This window comes from Lepidochelys kempii, chromosome 7, assembly GCF_965140285.1.
Source record: "Lepidochelys kempii isolate rLepKem1 chromosome 7, rLepKem1.hap1, whole genome shotgun sequence".
NCBI classification, from domain to species: domain Eukaryota; kingdom Metazoa; phylum Chordata; order Testudines; family Cheloniidae; genus Lepidochelys; species Lepidochelys kempii.
Window position 1 is genome coordinate 5,105,780 of NC_136386.1, and position 22,940 is coordinate 5,128,719.

Sequence of the window (22,940 nt, forward strand, 5' to 3'; positions counted from 1 at the left end):
ATCCAGGAGGACTTGGGAGCTGTTCGGCTGGCCTCCACTATCTGCAGGGAGCTGCCAAAGCAGAGATCAGTCACCCAGTTCAGAGCCACCCAAGGCTCTGCTCAGACCTGGCATTCTTGTATGAGGCTCCAGAGGAAGGGGGTGCACAATGGGCAGAACAGACTCACTGATGAGGGATGCAGCAGAGAGACTCAAGAGCATTTTCTGCCCTTTTCCCCTGCCTTTTTCTGGAAAAAGGTCTTTTGTCCTCACTCCTTCCATGTTGGTCTAGGTTCTGCAAAGACCTGGGAAGACAGATGGTATCTTAGCAGAAAGCTCCCGGTGACGTAGGAGAAGAAGTGGGGCAGCAACCCTGCATCTGGATTGGCTACCACCCATCTGATGGAGGGTTACAGAGGATTTACCCACTGGTCCAAACTGGTGGTACCCACACCATGGAATGTCCTTTCTCCAGCAATTTGTAAGTAAATTGTATCCATCTTATGCAATCTTAATTTTGAAAAATATAAGATCTCCTCACTCCTAGACAGTGTTTTGTGGGCAAAATCCTGGCTCCAATGAAGTCAATGGCAAGATTCCCATCGACATCAGTGGGTCCAGGATTTCACCTTTCATCTTTATTGATTTAGTATATCGACTGGGATTATGTAATTAAGCAATTATAGGATGTTTACTGCATACTTCTGTGAACTAAGTTATTGCCAGCTGTGACAATCTGTATCCCTATGTTCATCTCTTTTACAAGATCATGATAAATTTTGTACAAAGTATACCTAGTGAGGAATCATTTGAAAACTCATAATTTGGTGATCATTATTGTCCTAGTAAAATATATGTGGCAACACTGTATGTAAAGTTATAAAATTCTACTGTATGACAATACTGAGACATGTTCCAAGTTTAGAAAAGCAGTCAAAAAACCAGTTCCTCAGAGACAAAAGGCAAACTGATGCCTCAACCAGATGTAAACAACATCAAATGGACCATCCCCTGGGTAAGTGGTCATTCTTTGGCATGAAAAAGGTTGTGAGCGAGAAATGTACATCTTGGCAAAGAAACAGCTTTCTGTCTCCTGAACCCCAGCTAGAGAGGACTCTCAAAGAAAAAGGAAAAAAAAGTATATGAATGAAGAACAGATGCCCCAAGTTTTTCCTCCCTTTCTCTCTACCCATGGTAGCCACAACACCTGTGGAACAAAAACAGCTTTGGACGGAGGGAGAAATCCTGTCTGAAAGGAATTCAGCCAGAAAAACCTGCTGAAGCATGTGGTGAGAGAGACTTATGCTTTGAATTCACTTAGCTTATTAAGTTAGATATTACAGTAAAAGCTCTTTTATCCTGCATAATGGGGTAATGGGGGTGGGGGGGGGAGGAGGAACCAGTAGGTAAAAAATTCCGGTTAACTAAGAGGGAGGGAGTTTGGGTGTGGGAGGGGGCTCGGGACTGGGAGTTGCATCACGGGAGGGGGTGCGGGGCAGAGGGTTGGGGCACAAGAGGGATAGATAATAGGACCGAAAATATCATGTTGCCTCTATATAAATCCATGGGACGCCCACATCTTGAATACTGTGTGCAGATGTGGTCACCCCATCTCAACAAAGATATACTGGAATTGGAAATGGTACCGGTACCAAAAAGGGCAACAAAAATTATTAGGGGTATGGAACAGCTTCCATATGAGGAGAGATTAATAAGGCTGGGACTTTTCAGCTTGGAAAAGAGACGACTAAGGGGGGATATGATAGAGGTCTATAAAATCATGACTAGTGTGGAGAAAGTAAATGAGATATTATTTACTCCTTGTCATAACACAAGAACTAGGGTCATCAAATGAAATTAATGGCAGCAGGTTTAAAGCAAACAAATGGAAGTATTTTTTCACACAACGCACAGTCAACCTGTGGAGCTCCTTGCCAGAGGATGTTGTGAAGGCCAAGACTATAACAGGGTTAAAAAAAGAACTAGATAAATTCATGGAGGATAGGTCCATCAGTGGCTATTAGCCAAGATGGGCAGGAACAGTGTCCCTACCCTCTGTTTGCCAGAAGCTGGGAATGGGCGACAGGGGATGGATCACTTGATTACCATTCTGTTCATTCCCTCTGGGGCATCTGGCATTGGCCACTGTCGGTAGACAGGATACTGGGCTAGATGGACCTTTGGTCTGACCCAGCATGGCCCTTCTTATTTCTGGGGGGGGGGGGGGGACTGGGAATTTGTTGGTGTTGCTCTGCAGTGTAACTCAAGAGTGGCTGGCAACAGCACTCATACAGTACAGCTAGGAGTGAATTACATGCTAGAGGCTGTGTGTGAACAGACCAGGAGTGGTCGCTCTCACATAGAAACTATGTAAAAGACACTCCCAGTTGGAGAATTGAGGAGACAAAGCTGTTCAACAGTCCAGATTGTATCCTGGGTCACAGGCGCCGGCTTCCTCCGGGCCCCAGAGATTTCAACCCCCTGCTTTGCCTCCGGCCCCACCCCCACTTACCCCCTTCCCCCAAGTCTCCACCCCACCTCTTTCTGCCCCACCTCTTCCCACCTAGCTCCATCTCCTCCTCTGAGGGCACCCCGGCCCTGCTCCTCCCCACCCCCAGAGCCTCCTGCATGCCATGAAATAGCTGATCATGGCAGGCGCTGAGAGGGAGGGAGAGGAGGTGATTGGCAGGGCCACCGGCAGATGCTGGGGGCTGGGGGAAGCTGGCTGCCCATGGCCACTGAGCACCCACTTATTTTTTTCTGTGGGTGTTTCAGGGCTGGAGCACCCATGGAGTCGGTGCCTATGCCCTGGGTAATATCACAATGGCACTTTCAGAACAAGAAAAATGGAGACTGCTTTAACATGAATTTTGTAGCATCTCTCGCAAATGAAAGGATAATGTGTCACTGAAACCTAATACCATGATTCTGATTGGCTGATGTTTCTGCTACTAAGTGCTTTTAATAAAGCAGTAATTATATTTTCCTTTGACATAACCTATAAAAAAAGAGTAAGACTGCATCAAATACAACACAAATACTATACAGGTAAATTACTGCAGACCACTTTCTGCTGGAATGAAATAGTCATGCATAGTTCAGCAGAAGAAATGACAAGTTATGCAAAAGGCAAACTGCTTTAGGGAGAGCGTCTAGACTAAAAATACTATTTATAGTCTTGCTATGCATAAAGGTAGACTTAACCGCCAAACTAAACTGAACCATCCCAAGAGTCCCCACAACTGTTAGTTAAGTAAGGTCTCTGGGCTGAGAGATTCCACACGTATTCAATTAATAATTCACAGAGATGCTGGCAATAGTCTTGGACCACTGACCTGCAACCCACAAATCTCAAACAGACAAATGAATAACAGGTTTATAAGATATTTAATCTCTTCTTAATAATCTACAAAGTGTAAAAAAAAGCCTAAGTATGACAAATATTTAATATACCCTCAAATTAAATTAAGACAAGGTGCCAGCAAAATAAATTATAGGCGTTTTTAAGTGAAACTATTGATTCTTTGTGTGTTCCAGGAACTACTTTGCATTCAGTATTCATATTTTCTCTCACTCTGCACAGATCCAGATTGCAAACATACTGCATTTCCTCTCCCAGGTAAACGCATTCCAAGCAGTGATTCTTCTTCACACTGACAACTTGTCTTCACTGAGAGCATCTCAGTTTACTGCAGTGCTAAGAACCATAGGCTCTGATCCCAGAAGTCCTGGCACCACACAAGGTGAATGCAGCATAAGGGTAGATGCAGTAACTCAAGAGCAGCTTTGCAGTGTGGACGCTCACAACCAGGCTAGGATAATCCGGTTGCTCAGATCCTAGCGCTGACCACCTGAGTGAACTTTGCAACAGACATAACCTTGGATGACTAGTCTCAGGGTTTCTTCAGCAGAATACTAGACACCAATCTAAAGCAGTCCTGCAGCCTTAATTGTGTGAGTAATCATGATGAGCTAGACTGCGAATACCTCTAACACAGCTGCACCGAGGCATAACGGCTCCCTCTCATCTGCCTGCATGGCCGTATCAGGGTCACTTGGATCTTGGACACATTTCCTTGCAGAACACAAGAGCTATAGTGTAGATGCTCCTCCCAGGGAGTAAAGAGGTCAAAGACCAGACAGGAAGTGAATGGAACACTGGTTTTACCTCCCACATGCGGGCCAGCTTCAAAGACACCCGCAAAGCCAACATGAAGAAGTGCAATATTGATGTTAACTCATGGGAAACCTAAGCCCTCAACCTACAAAAATGGAAAAGGACCTTGTAGCAGGGATCCCAGTATGTCAAGATCCAACAAAGACAAAAGGAAACAGAGAAATTGGAAAGGAGGAAAGAACGTGCTGCAGTCCAACTCAACCATTCAGATCTGCTCCTTCCACAGGGAAATGTCTGCCCCAACTGTGACAAGATCTGTGGATCCTGGATCAGTCTCGTTTGCCACCTTTGGATCCACCAGAAATAACTGGCTCTCATTCTATGGAAGACAATCATCCTCAAACTCCAAGGGATTGCTGCTAGCAGCTGGTCAGAGGAGCTGACTGGGGTATGAAGGGAAGTAAGCAGCTCCTTTCAAGAGCTGCAGTACACTACTTCCGTCCCCAGAACAAGAGTGGAGAGACGGGAGGAATCCGACACCAAGTCACAATGCCATCCAAAGGCTGCTGCTGGTGCAGGGCAGCTTCACAGCATCCCTTGCTCGCGGTGCAGTCCAAGAAGCACAATATATCGGTGTCTTCAGTAAGTCTATTCACATACGAATGGTGGAAGGGTTTTCTTGCAGGATCTACAATGCTGTCTGGGAAAGCCACGAAATATTTAGTTACGCCAGACATTGCACGAGCTTTGCTATTTTCTCAGTTATTATAGCAGTCTGAATTTATGCATGAAAAACAGAAGCTGATATTTAAAGTGTATTTTAGCTGGCCTTACAGGCCCTGATTCAGCTTACGCACATACTTAACTTTAAGCATGGGCATAAACCCATCCTTATTCAACAAATAGGTAAGTGCTTCTTCTTAAACTGATGCTTAGGTGCTGTGTTGAAGGGGGGCCAGACCAATAATAAAGTACCTTACATCATCACATAACACACAGGACCAGCTAGGATTTCAAATACACCGATATCAACCCAGAGTAGCTCTACTGAATGAGTAATTCACAGTAATCTGAATCAAGCCCTCAATTTTTTCCACTACAATATTATACGGTTATGAAATGACAATATCTCTAGATTTCCCTTTTGCCTGTTCACCTACATTGCATAAAAACACAGCCGTCTGTTTAATACCACTGTTAACATATTCATTAATTTTAATGTCTCGCCTAATGGATTCATTACATTTTAGAACAAACTAAAGAGTCCTTCACGTTGCTGCTTTCTAAATAAGACACAGAACATGTGGTATTGATAACCCTGACAACATCCATCCATCTTTCACTCGCCTTATGCTTGTTCAAATGAATGAGCTGAGCTATACCGCGTCTCCAGTTTAGCCTCAAGTATTTGGGGCTTTGGTTTCAAGGTGTCGTGGAGGGGGTGCTCTCTGGCTCTGAGGGAAGCGTTAGCTAGCATCTTATCAAAAGTGTACCCAGCTGGCTACAGACATGTGCCAGGGAACACAGCTAGGCTGAAAGAAGGGGGCAAGAGATCAGGGGTTTCATAGGAAAAAAGCAACAGCCTGGACTGAAGCCGCGAACAAATCCCTCCTAAATTGATATATGCCATCTGACTCCTCTACCCTTCATGGGCCTCGGCAAAGGATTTATATTATTCATGCTCAACTGGGTGCAGGAAAATGCCATGTTTAACTCTTCTCCCAACAATCAAATAAGAGCTAAAGCAAAGGCAAAAAAGTCTGAGGTAAGCCTCTAACAAATATAAATGCCCTCTAGAACATTAAAATAATGTGAATCAGATTTACAGTTAAACCACAGATATCCGTATCTACTAAAGTGAAGGTCATATGTAGCAAATAAATGAAAGTATAAAGACGTTAATCTAGGTCTGAATATATTGATAAACACCTTTCTGTGTCCCTAAAACTGATCGAGAATCAATGATTTGAAAATAGGATCCTATGGGGGGCAGCATTAGATAGAATTCCTCTTGGAGTTTGAAATAGAGCGTATTTGACTGTAGCATAAACAGGGAATACTTGCTCTACTGACTGCATTGCACAGTCATCTAAGGCTGTGCATTCATACATTCCCATGAGATTCTTTGCTTTGCTATTATAATTTATCACAACTGCATATAATTATCTTGCCAATATGACTATCCTATACTTATATAGTTCCTTTCACCTTGAAGGGCCCCAAAACAATTCACAACTTACATTTTCTATTCCTAGATCACTATGCACATCCATGGTGCTATATAAATAGCAACTACAGTGTACAGATACCACACTACTGTAATGCAGCCACCTCTGGGGTGGAGGATGGCAGCCAGACATTATATAACACATACCTGCACATTGGTGGTGGGAGAAGTGATGGGGTGGGGGCAAACCCCAACTCTTCAGAAAAGTACCTGGGATCTTTAATGTCCAAATAGCATACACAAGACCTTGAGTTTGCAGCTTGTCTGAATGTCATTGAAATCAATTTACCTCTTTTTCTTTAAAAATTATTTCTAAGGTTGCAGGAAACAACAGAAAGAGGTGGCAAGCAGCCCAGGCACTTTGAAGAGACCCCATACAACATGGCACATCCTGAGTTTTATGTTGCTCCCATTTAAATGGGCTGTACTCTGGAAACAGTGGGGGAGAGCAGGGGCTCTGCCTTTCACACCCACCAAAAGCAAGTTGTGGCCCCCGCAGAGCTGAGTGGGTGGAAGGAGGGGAGCGTGCCGTCTCTTGAAAAGGGCTGAGGCAAAGTACTCCCTTGCCCCCAAGGTTCCTCCTGGCCTAACCTGAGGAACATGCAGCGTACGGTGTGCAGTGCCCCTTACTCTGGGCTGAGCCTAATGGTTCCATCCAGCCCACCAGAATTATGTTCTAAACCCGTTTTCATTGGCAATGAAGGGCCCAACCCAGGGAGATTACACAGCACCTTCGATAATCCTGCCATTTCAGGACTGCAGCCTAACGGCCTAAGTATTTCCTACTTAGTGGTTCCCTGCTGCCCTAACACTGTTCAATCATCACAGCTGCAGCTGCCTAAATATCATGCCTGATCTAGCAGAACGCAGTCCAATGGAACTGCCATTGAAATCAAGTGGATTTTTGCCCGAGTGAGGACTGCAGGATCAGACTCATTAGGGTTTCTATATAGTTCTTTAAGATGTACGGAATTTACCACAGAGTATCTAAAGTGGGAGGCAGTCCCTTAGTAACACAGCACTTTCCTGTCTGCATTCATCAAGCTAAGGGCCGACAAAGTTCTTGCAAGATGAAATATTTAATTTCCTTTGTTCTCTAATCCACTCCAATAAAATCACCAGGGCCCCCTGTGCGTGTAATGAAGCAAACCCTTCTCTTATTACCCTTTCAGCAAACCTCTTCCTTATACTAACACTCCTGCTCGTCCTAGTGTGACACAGTTCCTGCCTGGCCTGGTGCATCCTTCTGAGAAAAGATGAAGAGGGTTTACTCTAAACTCTGATCAATACGGGAGGAGAGGAGGCTTGCCGCTTAAAAACTATCATTTTGTAAAACCTGGTCAACTCCTTTCCAGACGTCAAACTTTTTAAGGGGTAAAATGCAAACTGCACGTAAAAAAGAAAGTGGTGGATCAATCTCCTGTAAAATAGGGAAACCGATCCAGTAAGAATTTGAACAAATGAATCATTTTTCTTCTAGGAACGAAAATGTATTTGTTATGTCCCAATTTGTCTCAAAGCACATGTTTTTGAGTCAGGACCTCCAAAGTCCTTCTAAACAAACACATGAATGAATAGAAAGTTTCCATAAAGACTTAAATCTAGCAACACTATCATGACAAACATCCAACCCCGACTGGCCAGACAGGGAATGAGTCCAACTTGCTCCCCATTTTGTTCTCTCACTAATGATACACCATAGGCAAATGAGACAGGAAAACACCAAACACAGTACCTTCCCTTTTCTACAAAAATCTGTCAGGATAACGACAGTTCGCATTCAGGGATACTGAAACAATTTTTATAGTGGGGGGGCCGAGAGCTGTAAACCCAGTCTACGATGGAAATCCTTTCAAGCCAGGGGGTGCAGTAGCACCCCAAGATCCAGCATCTATGTTCACCTGTGGTCCAGTCATTAACTCCTTGCTCAGGCAATCCTTGCATTGAAGTCAATGGGAGTTTTTTGCCTGAGCCAAGAGTCTAGCCTCCATCCCAGGGAACCTCTGGGACAACACAGTTGAGGAATATACAGTAAAAAAACAGAAAGTTTACTTTCAAAAACAGTTACATACAGTCAAGGAAAACAACAGAGATTCTTCAATTTCCCAAACTCTTATTATAGGATAGGAGATTATTTTTAAACGCACTGCAACTCATTTATTTTGACAGTTGTTTTACTACTTGCATAAATAGGCCAAATATGTTTTCTCACATTTTTCTTCTTGACAGAAAGTGATTCACTTTCTTCTGTACTCCTGTTTTAACTTCCTGATACCCCTTTTCTGTATTCCACTTTATCATTGCCCCCCTACTACTTCCACTTATTTGTTTCACCTGTGCTGCCTCTATAGGCTTTTTTCCCTGTTTTGCCTTTTTTCCCTCTCTTCCTTTCTTCTTTTCTTGTTGGTGCAATATTTTTTTCATGTAATAGGATTTATTCCTGCTCTACGTTAATTTTCAGATCACCAAAATATTTTAGGTTCCTGTGGAAAGCTAATTTCTATTAGCAATTCACCTTTAACTGAAATCCAGTTTTTCCTTTTGCAGCTACACAAAAACCTAGTGATTACTTTACATTCCCCACCTCTTTTTTTCTAATGTGGAGAAATTCTAAAGGAAACAGGGTGGCAAAACTAAAAATAGGTCCACAGCCTACTAGAAGAGTTGTAATAAAAACCCCATGATATAAAAATCTAGCTGTATCACCACCACCACATTTCACCCAACCAACAAAAGCACAGGACCATTCAATGATTGCTCTGTATTACCTACAGATTATTTGTGGTCCAGATATTCATTTCTACCTCCTCTTGCACCAATGACTAATAATAGCTTTGTGGTGCGACCAGACTGAATGAACGGTGTTTACTCCTGAAATCTTTCTGGTTTATACAGATGCTTTGTCAACGCAAAACAGAATCAGGTCCAAAACTACAGTGGCAATAAACTTAATTAAATAACAGGGGGGAAAAAAGCAGGCAGACATTCCAGATAGTCATGTCCCATTCTCTCTCTACTCAGACTGCTTTGAGAAGAAAGTCAGCTGCATTTGACTGAAATGCATTCTGTGCCTGTGGGAATTAACTGCCCTCCAAAACCCAGACTGCTGTATTGGTCTGTAATCTGGCAGAAGGAGAACTAGCAGATAAATCCACCATAACTGGAAGAGTCAATAACACTTCTTTTAATTCACTGCAGCATTGTACCTCCTGATTTAGACTCCAGTTCTGAGGTGTTCTTTCCTACTCTTTTGTCTGGAAGTGCTATATACTGCTGTATTGTAGTGACGCATTCACAAGGGTATAGTTAATGTTGTGTCAGCACTTTCATTTTAAAGCTCTATTTTCATATATTCTTCAGTTGGTAATTAGTAACATATTTGTAACTTGGCCATAAACATTTACTACAGGCTGAAACTTAGAATACAAGTTTCTAGGTTGATTCTGAAGTGCTTTACAACAGAGAAATAAAGAGAGAGGATATATAAAAATACAATGACAGTGCAAACACAAACGTTTATGTTAATTCTTTTGAACACAGTTACATGTACCATGTAGCTCAACCACCACTTTGAATTAGGTAGAATATAAATTTAACAAGCAAATATTTAACAGTACAGTTAAATCTCCTGTAATTTTTTAGGGGTGTGTGTGTGTGTGTGTAAATCTTTAAATGGCCAAGATTCTAAACTTTACAATCTGGACACCGCATAAAGAGAATATCTAATCTTCAGATGCATCTTTGCAAAGATTCGTATGTATCTGAACGTACATTGGAGTGCAATGCATCCGAAGAAAACATCTTTATTATGCGTGGGTAAATTAAAGCAGTGTTTAAAAAACATTTAAGTTTATACTCCCCCAACAACTTGACTGGCCACAGGGTAAATACTTCCTTTGCAATGTAACATACGTATATACGCAACCAATGTATTTTAATTGCTCTTGAATTTATCAGAACTTTTGTGGGCCTTAACGTTATTTAAATACAGGCATTTTTGTGCATTTTAGAATTTCCATCAGGGCTATGGCCGGTGATGTTTTTCAAAACCCAACTTTGCGATAATCAGTCAAGGAATTATGCAAAAATCATCAGTGGTGCAGTTTTTAATGACGGGTTTCAAAAGAAAACAAGTGAGCTGAATTTGATGTGAAGCATGGTTTGTTATTGTTAGACATCAAAGCGGCACGGAGATGGCTGAAGGCTGGGACTCCTCCAGCAGGAATGCAAAAGCTTTGATGCAATAATGGGAGCTCACAGCAGTACAAGCACCGTAAGCAACTGGGGCAAAGTAACCTTTGCTTAGATCTCTTAGATCAGTGGCTGGGCTGCTTCCCTGAGTTTGGCACACCTGACGCACTTGGAACAGGAAGGCTAGGGAGAAAGACAGAGAGGTGCAAGGGAATGGGATCATTGCCTGGGTCCCTCTCTCTCATCATTATTATTAGCAGCAATGTTATGACTGTTTAAAAAGCCAAGGGGACCCTGGCAATATTTGCGGTTACATATGGCACAGGGAAGAGGCAGACAGAAGAGCCATGGGCCATCTGACGGGAAGCGGGGTTGGTCCATTTCCAGTGTCACCACCACCAGGGCAGCGGGTGCAGCAAGGAGGGAGCCAAGGTGGGCTCTTGATACCCAGGGCTCCTTTACTTTCCCCGTCTTCCATTCCTGTTTTCCCCCCGCTGCCTCTTTCCCCGCTCCCTCTCCGCCTTGGCCCAGCTGCTGCATGCAAGGTGCCCGCTGGGGCTGCCTCTTGAGCAGGGCAATGCAGGGTGAGCCCAGCCGCCTCCCCACGCCCCGAACCCTGGGCAACGGGGGCCTCCGGCTGGGCCCCTCCTGAGCCCCCGGCGGCTGCCGCAAGACGCTCCCAGCCCTGGCGCAGCCGGGCACCCTCAGCCGCTGCTCGCCACCTCCTGCCCTGCCGGCCCCACCGCAGCCTTGCGCCAGGCACCCGGGGGTGCCACCCGGACCCTCCCCTTGGCAAGGGCAGTGCCCCCCCTCCCCGGCACGGCTGCTCCCCCCCCCCCCCACCCACCCACCCACCCACCCACCCTCTCCCTCCCTCCTGCGGGCCTGGCCCCCCGGCCCCCACCTTCTGCTGCCGGCGGGCCATGTCGGTGGGCTGCTTGGCGTTGAAGGGGTAGGCGATGCAGCGCATCACGAAGACATAGAGCTGCAGCCGCCGCTTCCGCTCCTCCTCCTCCTTCTGCAGCCGCTCGAGCTCTTCCTTCTCCTTCTCGCTCACCACCGACGGGCTGGGGCTGGCGGGCCGGGCGCCGCCGCCGGCCCCGCCGCCGCCGCCGCCGGCCCCGCCGCCGCCGCCGGCCCGCAGCCCGGCCCCCGGCCCGGGGCTCTCGCCGGTGCGGCTGGGCGAGAGGCGAGCGCCGGGCGGGGCCGGGGCCAGCACCTCCTTGCCGCTCTCCTCCTCCACCAGCTCCTCCGACTCCTCCTCGCTGGACGACGGGTCCAGCATGCCGCCGGCGGCGGGGCGCGGCGGGGCGCGGGCGGGCGCCTGAGGCGACTGAGGCGACTGCGGGTCAGGCGGCGGCGGCCCGGGGCATGGGGCGCCCAAAGCCCCCGGGCTGGCTCGCTCGCTGGCCGGCTGGCGCCGCCGGCCGGCTCGCCCCGGGCTCGCCGCGCCCAAGCCCCGGTGGGGGCTTCGCGACGCAGCGCCCGGGCTCAGCGGCAGGCGGCCGCCCCGCGGAAGGACGATGCTCGGCGGCGGCCAGCTGCGGCGGCGGCGGGGAGCGAAGGAGGCATCTTCCCCGGCGGGGCGGGGCGGGGCGGGGCGTGGGGGGGCGGAGGGGGGGGGGCGAGCGGCGACGTGGCCCCGCCCCGCGTTAACCCTGCCCTGCCCGGCGCGGCTCAGCGGCGCCGCGCGCGAGCCCGGGCGCTGACCAGGGTGCTGGAGCGGCGCGCGGCGGGACGCGGGGGGGGGGCGGGGCAGCCACCGCCGCGCGCTCCCCCCGCCCCTCCCCGGCCTCCCGCGGCGCATGCCCGCGCCGCTTCCCTCCCTCCTCCTCCCCCCACCCCCGCCCGGCCCGGCCCGGCCCGGCCCTCCGCCGCGCGCCCGCCCTGGCGGGGCTCGTGCCCGTGAGCCAAGGGAAGCGGCCGCCCTCGGCCCCGTGCCCTGCGCGTGCCCCGATCGGGGGGAGCAGGCGGTGCCCGGGGGGAGGGGCAGATGGGGGTTGCAGGGAGATGGGGCGGATAGGGGGCTGGAGGGGCAGATGGGGGGTTGCAGGGAGATGGGGCGGATAGGGGGCTGGAGGGGCAGATGGGGGGTTGCAGGGAGATGGGGCGGATAGGGGGCTGGAGGGGCAGATGGGGATTGCAGGGAGATGGGGCGGATAGGGGGCTGGAGGGGCAGATGGGGGGTTGCAGGGAGATGGGGCGGATAGGGGGCTGGAGGGGCAGATGGGGGGTTGCAGGGAGATGGGGCGGATAGGGGGCTGGAGGGGCAGATGGGGGGTTGCAGGGAGATGGGGCGGATAGGGGGCTGGAGGGGCAGATGGGGATTGCAGGGAGATGGGGCGGATAGGGGGCTGGAGGGGCAGATGGGGGGTTGCAGGGAGATGGGGCGGATAGGGGGCTGGAGGGGCAGATGGGGGGTTGCAGGGAGATGGGGCGGATAGGGGGCTGGAGGGGCAGATGGGGGGTTGCAGGGAGATGGGGCGGATAGGGGGCTGGAGGGGCAGATGGGGGGTTGCAGGGAGATGGGGCGGATAGGGGGCTGGAGGGGCAGATGGGGGTTGCAGGGAGATGGGGCGGATAGGGGGCTGGAGGGGCAGATGGGGATTGCAGGGAGATGGGGCGGATAGGGGGCTGGAGGGGCAGATGGGGGGTTGCAGGGAGATGGGGCGGATAGGGGGCTGGAGGGGCAGATGGGGGTTGCAAGGAGATGGGGCGGATAGGGGGCTGGAGGGGCAGATGGGGGGTTGCAGGGAGATGGGGCGGATAGGGGGCTGGAGGGGCAGATGGGGGTTGCAGGGAGATGGGGCGGATAGGGGGCTGGAGGGGCAGATGGGGGTTGCAGGGAGATGGGGCGGATAGGGGGCTGGAGGGGCAGATGGGGATTGCAGGGAGATGGGGCGGATAGGGGGCTGGAGGGGCAGATGGGGGTTGCAGGGAGATGGGGCGGATAGGGGGCTGGAGGGGCAGATGGGGGGTTGCAGGGAGATGGGGCGGATAGGGGGCTGGAGGGGCAGATGGGGGTTGCAGGGAGATGGGGCGGATAGGGGGCTGGAGGGGCAGATGGGGGTTGCAGGAAGATGGAGGGAAAGAAAGGGGTTGGCAGAGGAGGGGGGCGGATAGGGGGCTGGAGGGGCAGATGGGGGGTTGCAGAGGCAAATAGGGAGGATGGAGGGACAGATAGGGGGCCTGGAGGATGGAGAGGTAGATTCTGCAGGGGCCACTAGGGGCAAATCCAGAGGGTAGGAAGGAGCAGCAGATGCAAGAGGTGGAGGAGCAGCGTTGAGAGACAGGGAGAGGAGAGGAGCAGAGCAGCGGTGGGGATATGGGGCAGGAAATCTGGGGAGCAGATTAATAGAAATGTACAGCCCAAACAGGCTTTGGCATCGCTGGTGCAGTGTAGTTACTTTGCCCTGCCTCCTAAACTGGCCCTAAAACCAGTTTAGGTGGCTGGGGTGGGGGGTCACTCAGCAGCATGATGGCTAGTGGCAGGCTGCAGGTAGCCGAGCCCTCACTGCCTTCCAGAGCCACCCAACCCCACACCATCATCTTCTCTTGCAGCTTGCCCAGGTGTCCCAAGTAAAAAAATACTGGTGGGTGAGTGGGGGTGTCCTAGGGAAGGGTGTTTTGTGGGGGGACTTGGGAAGTGAAAATAGAGGGATCCCTCTGTTTCCTCTTCCACCGCCCTCCTCCATTCACGGTGCAAAACAAGACACAGCACAGTCCAAGACAGAGTGGAGGAAACACACACACACACACACACACCTCATTTCTCCCATGCACTCAATTCAGCCAACCCAACCCACCCTAAACCAACTCATCTCCCTCCAGCCCAATCCCACCAACCCCCAAACCTCCTCCCACTTGGGTTATTACCTGTCCCCACTTCATCGAGACAGGCCCCATGTTCAAGGAAATGCCCCGTGCCCTCCCGCTCATTCTGACCAGAGAGGTTCAGTTGTCAGGCTGAATGTTAGCATTTGGCTGGCTGGTTAGAGGAACAGAGTGCAACATCAAATTGTACCAACAGGGGGAGCCTCTTTCATTCCTGGGGTGGGGCGGAGCAGATGGTGGGGGGCAGTTGGGGTTCAGTTGCAACTCCCACATCACAAACTCACCACTATACTTTGCACTCTCTGGCAAACTCAGCTGCAAGGCCAAGAACTTCCTGAGCCGGGGAGACTGTCCTGGGGACTTCCTGAGCCGGGGAGACTGTCCTGTCACCCTCTCCCCCTCTCCCCATTCAAGCGTTGAGACATCCTGGGGCAGGGCAGTGCATGGGGGCAGCTTGCATGCCGTTTCCGTGTCGATAAACAGCAGGCTTCCTTCACCGTAGCCTTTCACCAGCACTAAATCCAAGAATAACAGTTGTAAAATCAGAAGTTTAGGGTTATATGCTTATCAATCACAAAAATGCAAATGAGCTAATTTAAATAGCATGTTTACACAACAACAAATGTCCCTAATGATTTGGAGTTTTCTAAGGTGGCAATTCTACATCCTATCCTTCCTCCAGTGCTCAGCACTCCTTCCTTTCGTATGACCTCAGCAGGCCCAGAATATCCCACTTCCTACCCAATTCTCAGAACCACTGCCCCAACTCTGAAACCTCTTTTTCTCCCTCCAACCAGTCTTCCATATGGCTCAGCACCTCACCTGATCCCACTCAAAACCCTTCCATCTCCCCAACCCAGCTCAGAAACCACCCTGCCTATTGCTGGACGAGGAGGTAACAGGTATGAACTATACCTGAAGGCAGCAGAGAGCCCCATACTTTACTCTGGATTAGCCCTTCTTCATTCATATACCAACCTGAATACCAACAATAAAGGTCGACATCCAAATTTGTCATCCACTCTGTAGCTTGCAGTGACATGGAATCTACCAAGGCTGTCCCCCTGGAGAAGGATCTTAGAGTGCCATGGTTCACGAGGTGTGCCATTGTTTGGATGTTTTCTCCACAACCGCATCTCTCTCATGCCTATAACAATAACAATTAACAGAAGAGGAAGCGTTCACTCACAACCCTGTCTTATACACATTGCTGTGTCAAAGCAAGAGCCTCAATGAGTTCATATAGAGGCCTCAGTCCTGCAACTGGATGTGCTGGAGTGAATGCTTGCTGCTGCAGGGCTCTAGACAGGCTCAGAGCTCCTTGCTAGTGGATTCGATTACGGGATCAGGATCTAATATTTCATTCAGAGCAATAGAGAACAACTTCAAATGATGACATTTGCAGGTGAGCAGTTCACGCAAGAAATCCCCACACCATTCTCTTCTCTCCACTCAAAGCCAGCCCATAGAGCATGAGCACAGAGCTGGTGGTTAAAGCCACGGAAATAATGAGACCTTGGAGTAGATTAATTGCAGACAAAGTTTCAACCAACTGAAGTAAGCCACCGTGATCCCAGTTATTTTCCCTTGGCTGCATTGGACTCCTAGATTTTAAGGCTGGAAAGGACCATTACGATCAACTAATCTGATTTCCTTAAATTGCGTTAAATGCAATGTTCTGAGACTTCACCTCCAATATCAGCATACTCTTGCACATGGTATTACAGCCTGTGAGGTGGTGGTAAATGAGATGCACTATAGAACTGGGTTGTATATGCAAGTTTACAATTAACATAGCACTTTCTGTCATCACACCTGAACTAGGATCATTGCAATTTCAACCATCTTTGAAATGTCACATAAGAAAGCTTAGTTAAGGATACTTTTGTGTCTAAATCTGATCAGAGCAGGTCTTCATGACCCAGAGGTACAATTATCAGCCGTCTCTCTCCCACTTCCCCTGCATCAGCATGCCACAGGAACTGCAATGGGTGGAAATGCTTCCAGATAAAAGACTGCTGTAGACCATGGTTTGATGCAGCATCAGTTGTTATGATCAGGATAGGAACGGTTAGTCAGTGTGAAACCAGCGGGCACTGGCTGACTGAGATTCCCCATTAGATAGTCTCAGTGTATTGATTATCACAATTAAGTCATAGTCTATTCTCATTATATGTCATTTCAAGATGCAGCTCTATCTTCGTAAATGTGCTGGGATAAGGATGAAGAGACGGGGTGGAGGTAGGTGGTGATGCAAATCAAGGGCCTTGTGCCATCAGTGGAGCTGCATGTCTAGCAAGGGGTTGCTCGGCGAGCTAGATGTGGACTTGAAGCGTGACGCTGATCCAGGGATTGTGCGTAAGTTGCTCCAACCCAGGAGCAGCCTCGGGAGGTGACTCACAGCAAGCCCTTCAGAGGCACAGTTCCTGCCCTGCTTCATCTTTGTTCTAGCATGGGGTGGGGTGGGGTGGAGGGTGGGAATGAAGTCATTTGCTGCTGTCTGGTGCCAACAACAAATGACAGAATATCCTGCATCAACTCAGCAGCACCAGCCTGTAAGTGGGGTTGGAGCCAAAGCTCTTCCTACTCTCCATCTCTCTGCACCCACCTCCTCTGGGGAGGGAGGAAGTGGGTCCGTGCTTCGAGTCAAAACCCAGATAGACCATTCAGGGGCACACAGAGGTTCTTACTCTCCTGTGCAGGCATGTAGTCCACGTCATACTTTAGCCTTCCTGTGAATGAGGGTGGCACAACCAGGCCCCGAGTGAATCCGTTGTTATATTTTTCCTCTTTAGATCATTAACTAGCAACTCACTGACAGTGAATCTAGTGGGTCCCACTATTGCACATTCTGTAATTTAAATAAATATTGTAAGCTGTACTTAAACACCAGGGACTTGACATTGCTGCAAGTAAAGCTGTTAACAACCATATGGATCCTCCTAACTATCTAATGCTTTCATCAGGGAACGCCTCCGAAATTTGCCCTTGTTGGCCAGTTCCTCAAGTCCTGCTGCCAGCCCAACTAGCTTCAAGACAGTTAATCCAACTCCAAGGCTGTCATAGCCACTGCGGCTGCAACGTGCTCTCTGAAAGGAGTGAGGGAGAGGACGGGGCTGTGCACATCCCAACAGCTGGTCCCTCACTGCTCTCTGTCCTTGCCTGCCGCTGCTCTGTCTACCTCTACTCTCTGCATACTGGCCACAGACACTTGCCGTAGAGAGGACAGATAGTCCAGTGTCAGAGCACTAGCTTAGTGCCCTCTATCACAGACTTCTGGTTTGAGCTGGAGCAAGTCACTTAGCGGTCTCTATGCCACAGTTCCCCATCCGTAAAGGGGGGATGATAGCCGTGCCCTGCCTCAGAGAAGAGGAATCTGCTGATCAGATCCTATAGTAATGGGGGGGTCTTATAAGTACCACAGAAAGAAGGAGCAAAGCTCAGCTTCATGCAGGTGATGTGCCCTGTGCTTAATTTGTAATGAAAGAAGTGCCAGAGCGTATTCAATTTTTTTACCTGCATAACTGATGCAGCAAGCCCACAGGTACCAGGTCTATGAGCTGCCGAGCCTAGAGGTATCCCTGGCAAGCGTGGCACAAATTAAGCATTGGATATGCTTCCTTCAGTGCAACCCCCTCAAACTCTGCCTTCCCCTTGCATAGTGTACCAGGGGGCCTGCATATGGCTGATGCACGGTTTGTATTTTGAAAACTGTCCATATGCAAACACAACTCAGCCATGTTTGCTGTAACCAGGTCAGATGAGACGGTCACAAACTAGTTGCAAAATACACGTGAGGGTGAACCACAGCGCTCAGAATGTGCCCACCTATATAGCAAAGATGCAAATTTTGGGTGAATGCTTCATGAAGGCTGGTCCCCCCTCCCCAAATTTAAAGCCATACATTGAATGTTTAGGGCATGTCTTCAAGAGTGCCCCATACCCTTCAGATACAGATCTAGATATGTGTGTATCCAGCTAGAGAGGGAGGGAACATGTGATGGGGTGGGGTGCGATAAGGGGTTGATCAGGATGAATTTGGGATGATGTATTATTAGCTAGGTGAGTAACCACTTACCCTTTAATCTCTCCCACCCACCTCTTTCAGTGTCTTCTCTCACTTCATTTTTCTTTCCATTTAGCTTATTCTTCTCCTAACTAAACTCACCCCGCAAAAACTCACGCAACTAATGTGATGTTTGCCACCATCACATTGTTCACTCTGCTTGTGTGTTCTACCCCTTCCCCAAAACTGTATCCGTCTATTCAGACTGTAAGCTTTACAGGGTATGGGCAGTCTACTGCTCTGTCTTTATTTCTTTATGTCTTCATGTATTTATACCTGCTCCTGTATCTTTTACTTCCTACATCTGATGAAATGGGTTCTAGCCCATGAAAGCTTATGTCCAGTTAAATTTGTTAGTCTCTAAGGTGCCACAAGGACGCCTCGTTTTTTTTTACTCTGTCTTTGTACAGCGCCTAGCACAATGGGGTGCCAATCTTGGCTGGTTGTTAGGCAATACCGTAATAAACATGATTACAACTACTGATAATTCCAAATGAATGTCAATCAAATCCTTTCTCTACACCCCCCCTCCCACCATCATGGAGTTAGTACTTTACAGAAAACTATTTTAGAAATGTTTCTAGAGAATTTTAGTTTTTCAGATTGGTGTTATTTTTCACATCTTCCACCTACAAAACCTCATTGCCATGAGGCCCACTGTCCAGGACTTGGAAGGAGAGAAAAAATAAACTGAACAAAAGCCACTTGAAGTAGCTTTTCAGTGCATAGTAATATTATAAAAGAGCTGCTTATCCCATTAGAAAGCAGAGAGCTTTCTTTTTTCTATGTTATAAGACTTCTGAAGAGCAGCAGGACGTTGCAAGGTGAGAGTGTGTGTGACTACCACTGGCTGACCCTGAACATGCAGCGGGGGAGGCTCCAGGCAGCAGAGAGGTCTGGGTCTTCCAGCAGAAGGTCCTGCCGCTACGGAAAGTGGAAACTAACTGCTAAAGAAGCTGCACAACTGCCAAGGGAGGCCAGCTCTCCAAAGATTGGTCGGATCAGATCCAACGAGTGGTGTTTGGGGACTCTGAAGTTCCGAGTAGCCCAGATGGGGGCTCTGAGATAAGAGCCTTAAACTATTGTTTAAATGCCCTTTTAAGAAGGCTCCATTAAAGAGCCACTGATGTTACTTAGCGTGTTTGGCTTCTTTTTGTGGACTGTTGACATGTACCAACCGTTATCTCACTGAAAGGGAAACTAAGGCAGGCAATAGCAGAGCCACACTCTGGCCTGAAGGGGGTGCTACAGGATAGTTGTGCCCATTTCCAGTGCCCTAATGGAATGTCCCACTCCCACATACAGATGGCCAGATCAGCCCATGACTTTCAAGGACCTCGTATTTAGCCTGTGCACCAATTTCAGCAGTGAAAAAGTAGGATTTAAGCCACTCCCATGAGAAAACAGGGCTTCTTTACTGCATTTCATAAAGTTCTAGCCTTGTCCCCCACTCTGTTCAGAACAAGACAGAAAGGCAATGTCTTTGGAGTAGCTAGTCAAATGTTTACACCCACTATTCAACAGAAATGAATACTTGCAATGGAAGACTGTTACTCCCCTATCATAGAGTGCCTTTCATTGTACCCGGTGCACCAGGATGACCCCTCCTGCTGGCTAGACATAACTGAGCTTTGCTAATGCCTGCCTGCCTCGCTACCTAAATATCTGCTCATGTAATCCAGCTGCTACCATGACCAGAGCAGTAGAGAGATGAAAGTTAACACCTAAGAATTTAGCCCCGGGCCTATATTCGCCTGGAACTTTGCAGGGGAGAATTTTCATGGAATAGATCCCCGTCAAAAATGTAAAAGGCCCGCACATGTGATTTTTGCACAAAGAAATCAATCTAAAATATGTCATTAACGGGAGCCAGTATGTCCCGATATAGAGGCATGCCTCTTCTTGCACTGCTCAGAAAAGAGAGCCGTGGGAGTGGTGCTATGATAATAATTATGGATGTGTAACTTTCAATGGTTATTTTTCATGATGGGCAATTGTATACTTACGCAGTAGGACCAGTCAGATGCACACAAATGAAAGCATTAACTAAGTACCTTTTGATATTATATTGGTGTATATTTCTCTTCAGTCACTGAGGTTGCTAAAACAATACCTGTTGATCGATAGCATTGTGGTATCCCAGTTTGTCGGATTTAATGTAAATTGAGTAACAGGGGGTCTTGAATCTAGTTGGAACTACTGCCCTTTTGAGTATATTCAGTCCTAAGCAGAAAGGTTTCAGAAATTTAACCCTATATATTTGTTCCTAGCATCACAAACGAATCACCCCTTCTAAATAGCTTTCTAGAACAATTACTAGTTATAAAGAGTCTACATTTCCAGGTTTCTTAGCTGTTAAAGTAACATAAAATGTACACTGTGTTAGAATACATGATTCCAAGCGCCTGGTTATATTTGCTCTACAAACAATGAGCAATTGATTAAATATACACACAGGATTGCATGATCTATCCCAAAGGAGATAACAATGTCAATTTCTCCTCTTCCATGCTGTAAGAGTGGCAGCTGCATAAATGAGGCCACAACTGATGCCAAATAACTTGGTGTAGTTGGTCAAAAAACAGAAAACTATTTTATGAAAAATTTCAGTTATTTCCATTTTGCAGGACACAATTCACTCCTCTGTAAAATTTGTGTGCATGTATGAGTGGAGGTGAGAAAGTAAAACAGACTCTAAAGTAACGAAAGCATATGATAAAGTAAAAAGAAAAGGAGTACTTGTGGCACCTTAGAGACTAACCAATTTATTTGAGCATGAGCTTTCGTGAGCTCCTGTCATATTTAGCCCTATCAAAGAGCTGTCTGAGGTCACATGGTACTTAATGTAGCTGTGAATTTTGGAGGATGACAGATTTATAAACAAGGTTAGTATTGAATGGATTCTTCACTAATCCCAGACTCTTTGTTTAATGCACATCTGAATTCAATTACTTTATGCCTTATTTCTGCAGTTTTTCCTGCTAAAGACTGGTGCAGAAATAGCCTGGTGCTTAAGAAATCTGTTGGGAGTGCACGGAAAATATACTGCCGTGATAGACAAGGGACCAGTAGTGAGATTTATTATAGCAACACATTTTGTGTTATTGATGTTGAACTAAATGGACCACAAGATAAAAGACTCACTTTTTCATTAGGATTGTTCAGGGATTGTCCAACTAGCCAGTGATAACAAGGAGGTACAAACGGCCAAAGGGGCAATGTGAAATAGTTGGAGCCCTATTTTACGTAGCAGGAACGCAAGGAACCTACAGCCCTACATCCAGAAGACTTAAGCAAGTTAGCATAAGTGAAGCATAGACTTATGACCTTTAGCACAGATAAAGTGACCCAAATGGTCATCCTAGAGTTTTGGGGAACTGGGAATAGCTTGCTTAAGGGAAAAGTTGGCACAAAATGAGACGAGGCAACTGCAGGAATATTGAACTGATACTAAACTTGGATACTTTAGGATAGGATCTCTGGCAGATGTCTAACCACAAATTTGCTTTAGCCATATGGTAATGAGTCAATAGGGATTAATATGCAAGCCTATCAAGGAAAGGCACCCTAATATTATGAGGGTGAGGAAGTTGGATATGGACAGAGGAAGCTGGGTGTTTGTATATTCATGGTGATTCCCAGGCCCCCTATAAGCAAGAACCTGCATGAAGAAGCTAGTTAAGGATCCCCAAGGCTTGAAGATAGGTGATTAGTTCCTCTCCTACACCAACCTATCAGAAGCCAAACATTTATATGTAATCATCTTTTCCATTTACCCTCCCAGCCACCCCATACCCAACCCAGGAATTTCAGAAGAAAATTAACAGCATGCAATCTCATCTAAATGAGAAATGTTTACTCATCTGTATTTTTAAAATAAAACTCTTGGGCATAACTGAGATTTTTCAAACAATGATAAAAATGAGAAACAAGAAAGAATGAAAGAAAACTATGAAAATAGTACTTAAAGAAGACTTTCAAGGTAATAAAACAAGCAACAGACACCAAGGTTTGACAGCATCTGAAAGACAAAGAGGAAAGCGTTGAACCTTGCGTAGACTGAATGAGTAATGGGAACTAAATACTTCATGCGTGACAAGATTTGCTGTCTTTTAATCGCTTACCGTCTTTTAACTGTTTATTGTATAAAAAATAAGAAAAGCCACCAAACCTCCATTCCACATCTGCATTGCCATGTGGCTGGCTACCTCCATCTGATTATGTGATGCAGGGCAATTTATACCATGCCATCTAGCAGCTGTGTGGACAAAAAAGAAAAGCAGCTGAGAAAATTAACCATCAGTGCATGGAGTAAGCAGGTTCAAGCAACGCATGCTTTGTTTTATGCATAAAGGCCAGTTGGCTGCAGAATGGCAGTGTGAAATATTGCCTCTTGGTAATAATACTAATTTATAGCAAGGAAATTGAAATCTTGGTGTACACTAGAATTATTTATCTCACTAGCTCCTAAAATAGAATGGAGGACAATCCCAGTTTCTTGGGAACCGCATTATACAGATTGCTGT

At 47.6% G+C, this 22,940-nt stretch overlaps 1 protein-coding gene across 7 annotated transcripts in view; it reads right to left on the reverse strand.

Moving 5' to 3' along the window:
• CADPS (calcium dependent secretion activator) overlaps nt 1-12,051 on the reverse strand; it is a 389,541-nt gene extending 377,490 nt beyond the window's left edge. For 3 of the 7 annotated variants that reach the window (XM_073350982.2, XM_073350978.2, XM_073350977.2), the window contains exon 1: nt 11,419-12,048. In XM_073350982.2, the coding sequence (XP_073207083.1) occupies nt 11,419-11,799 (381 nt within the window). In that variant the 5' untranslated portion in view covers nt 11,800-12,048. Of the gene's footprint in view, nt 1-11,418 lie in introns of all 7 variants that reach the window. The other 4 variants (XM_078853539.1, XM_073350980.2, XM_073350983.2 and 1 more) reach the window with 3 other exon arrangements.
• Between the last annotated feature and the right edge of the window lie 10,889 nt (nt 12,052-22,940).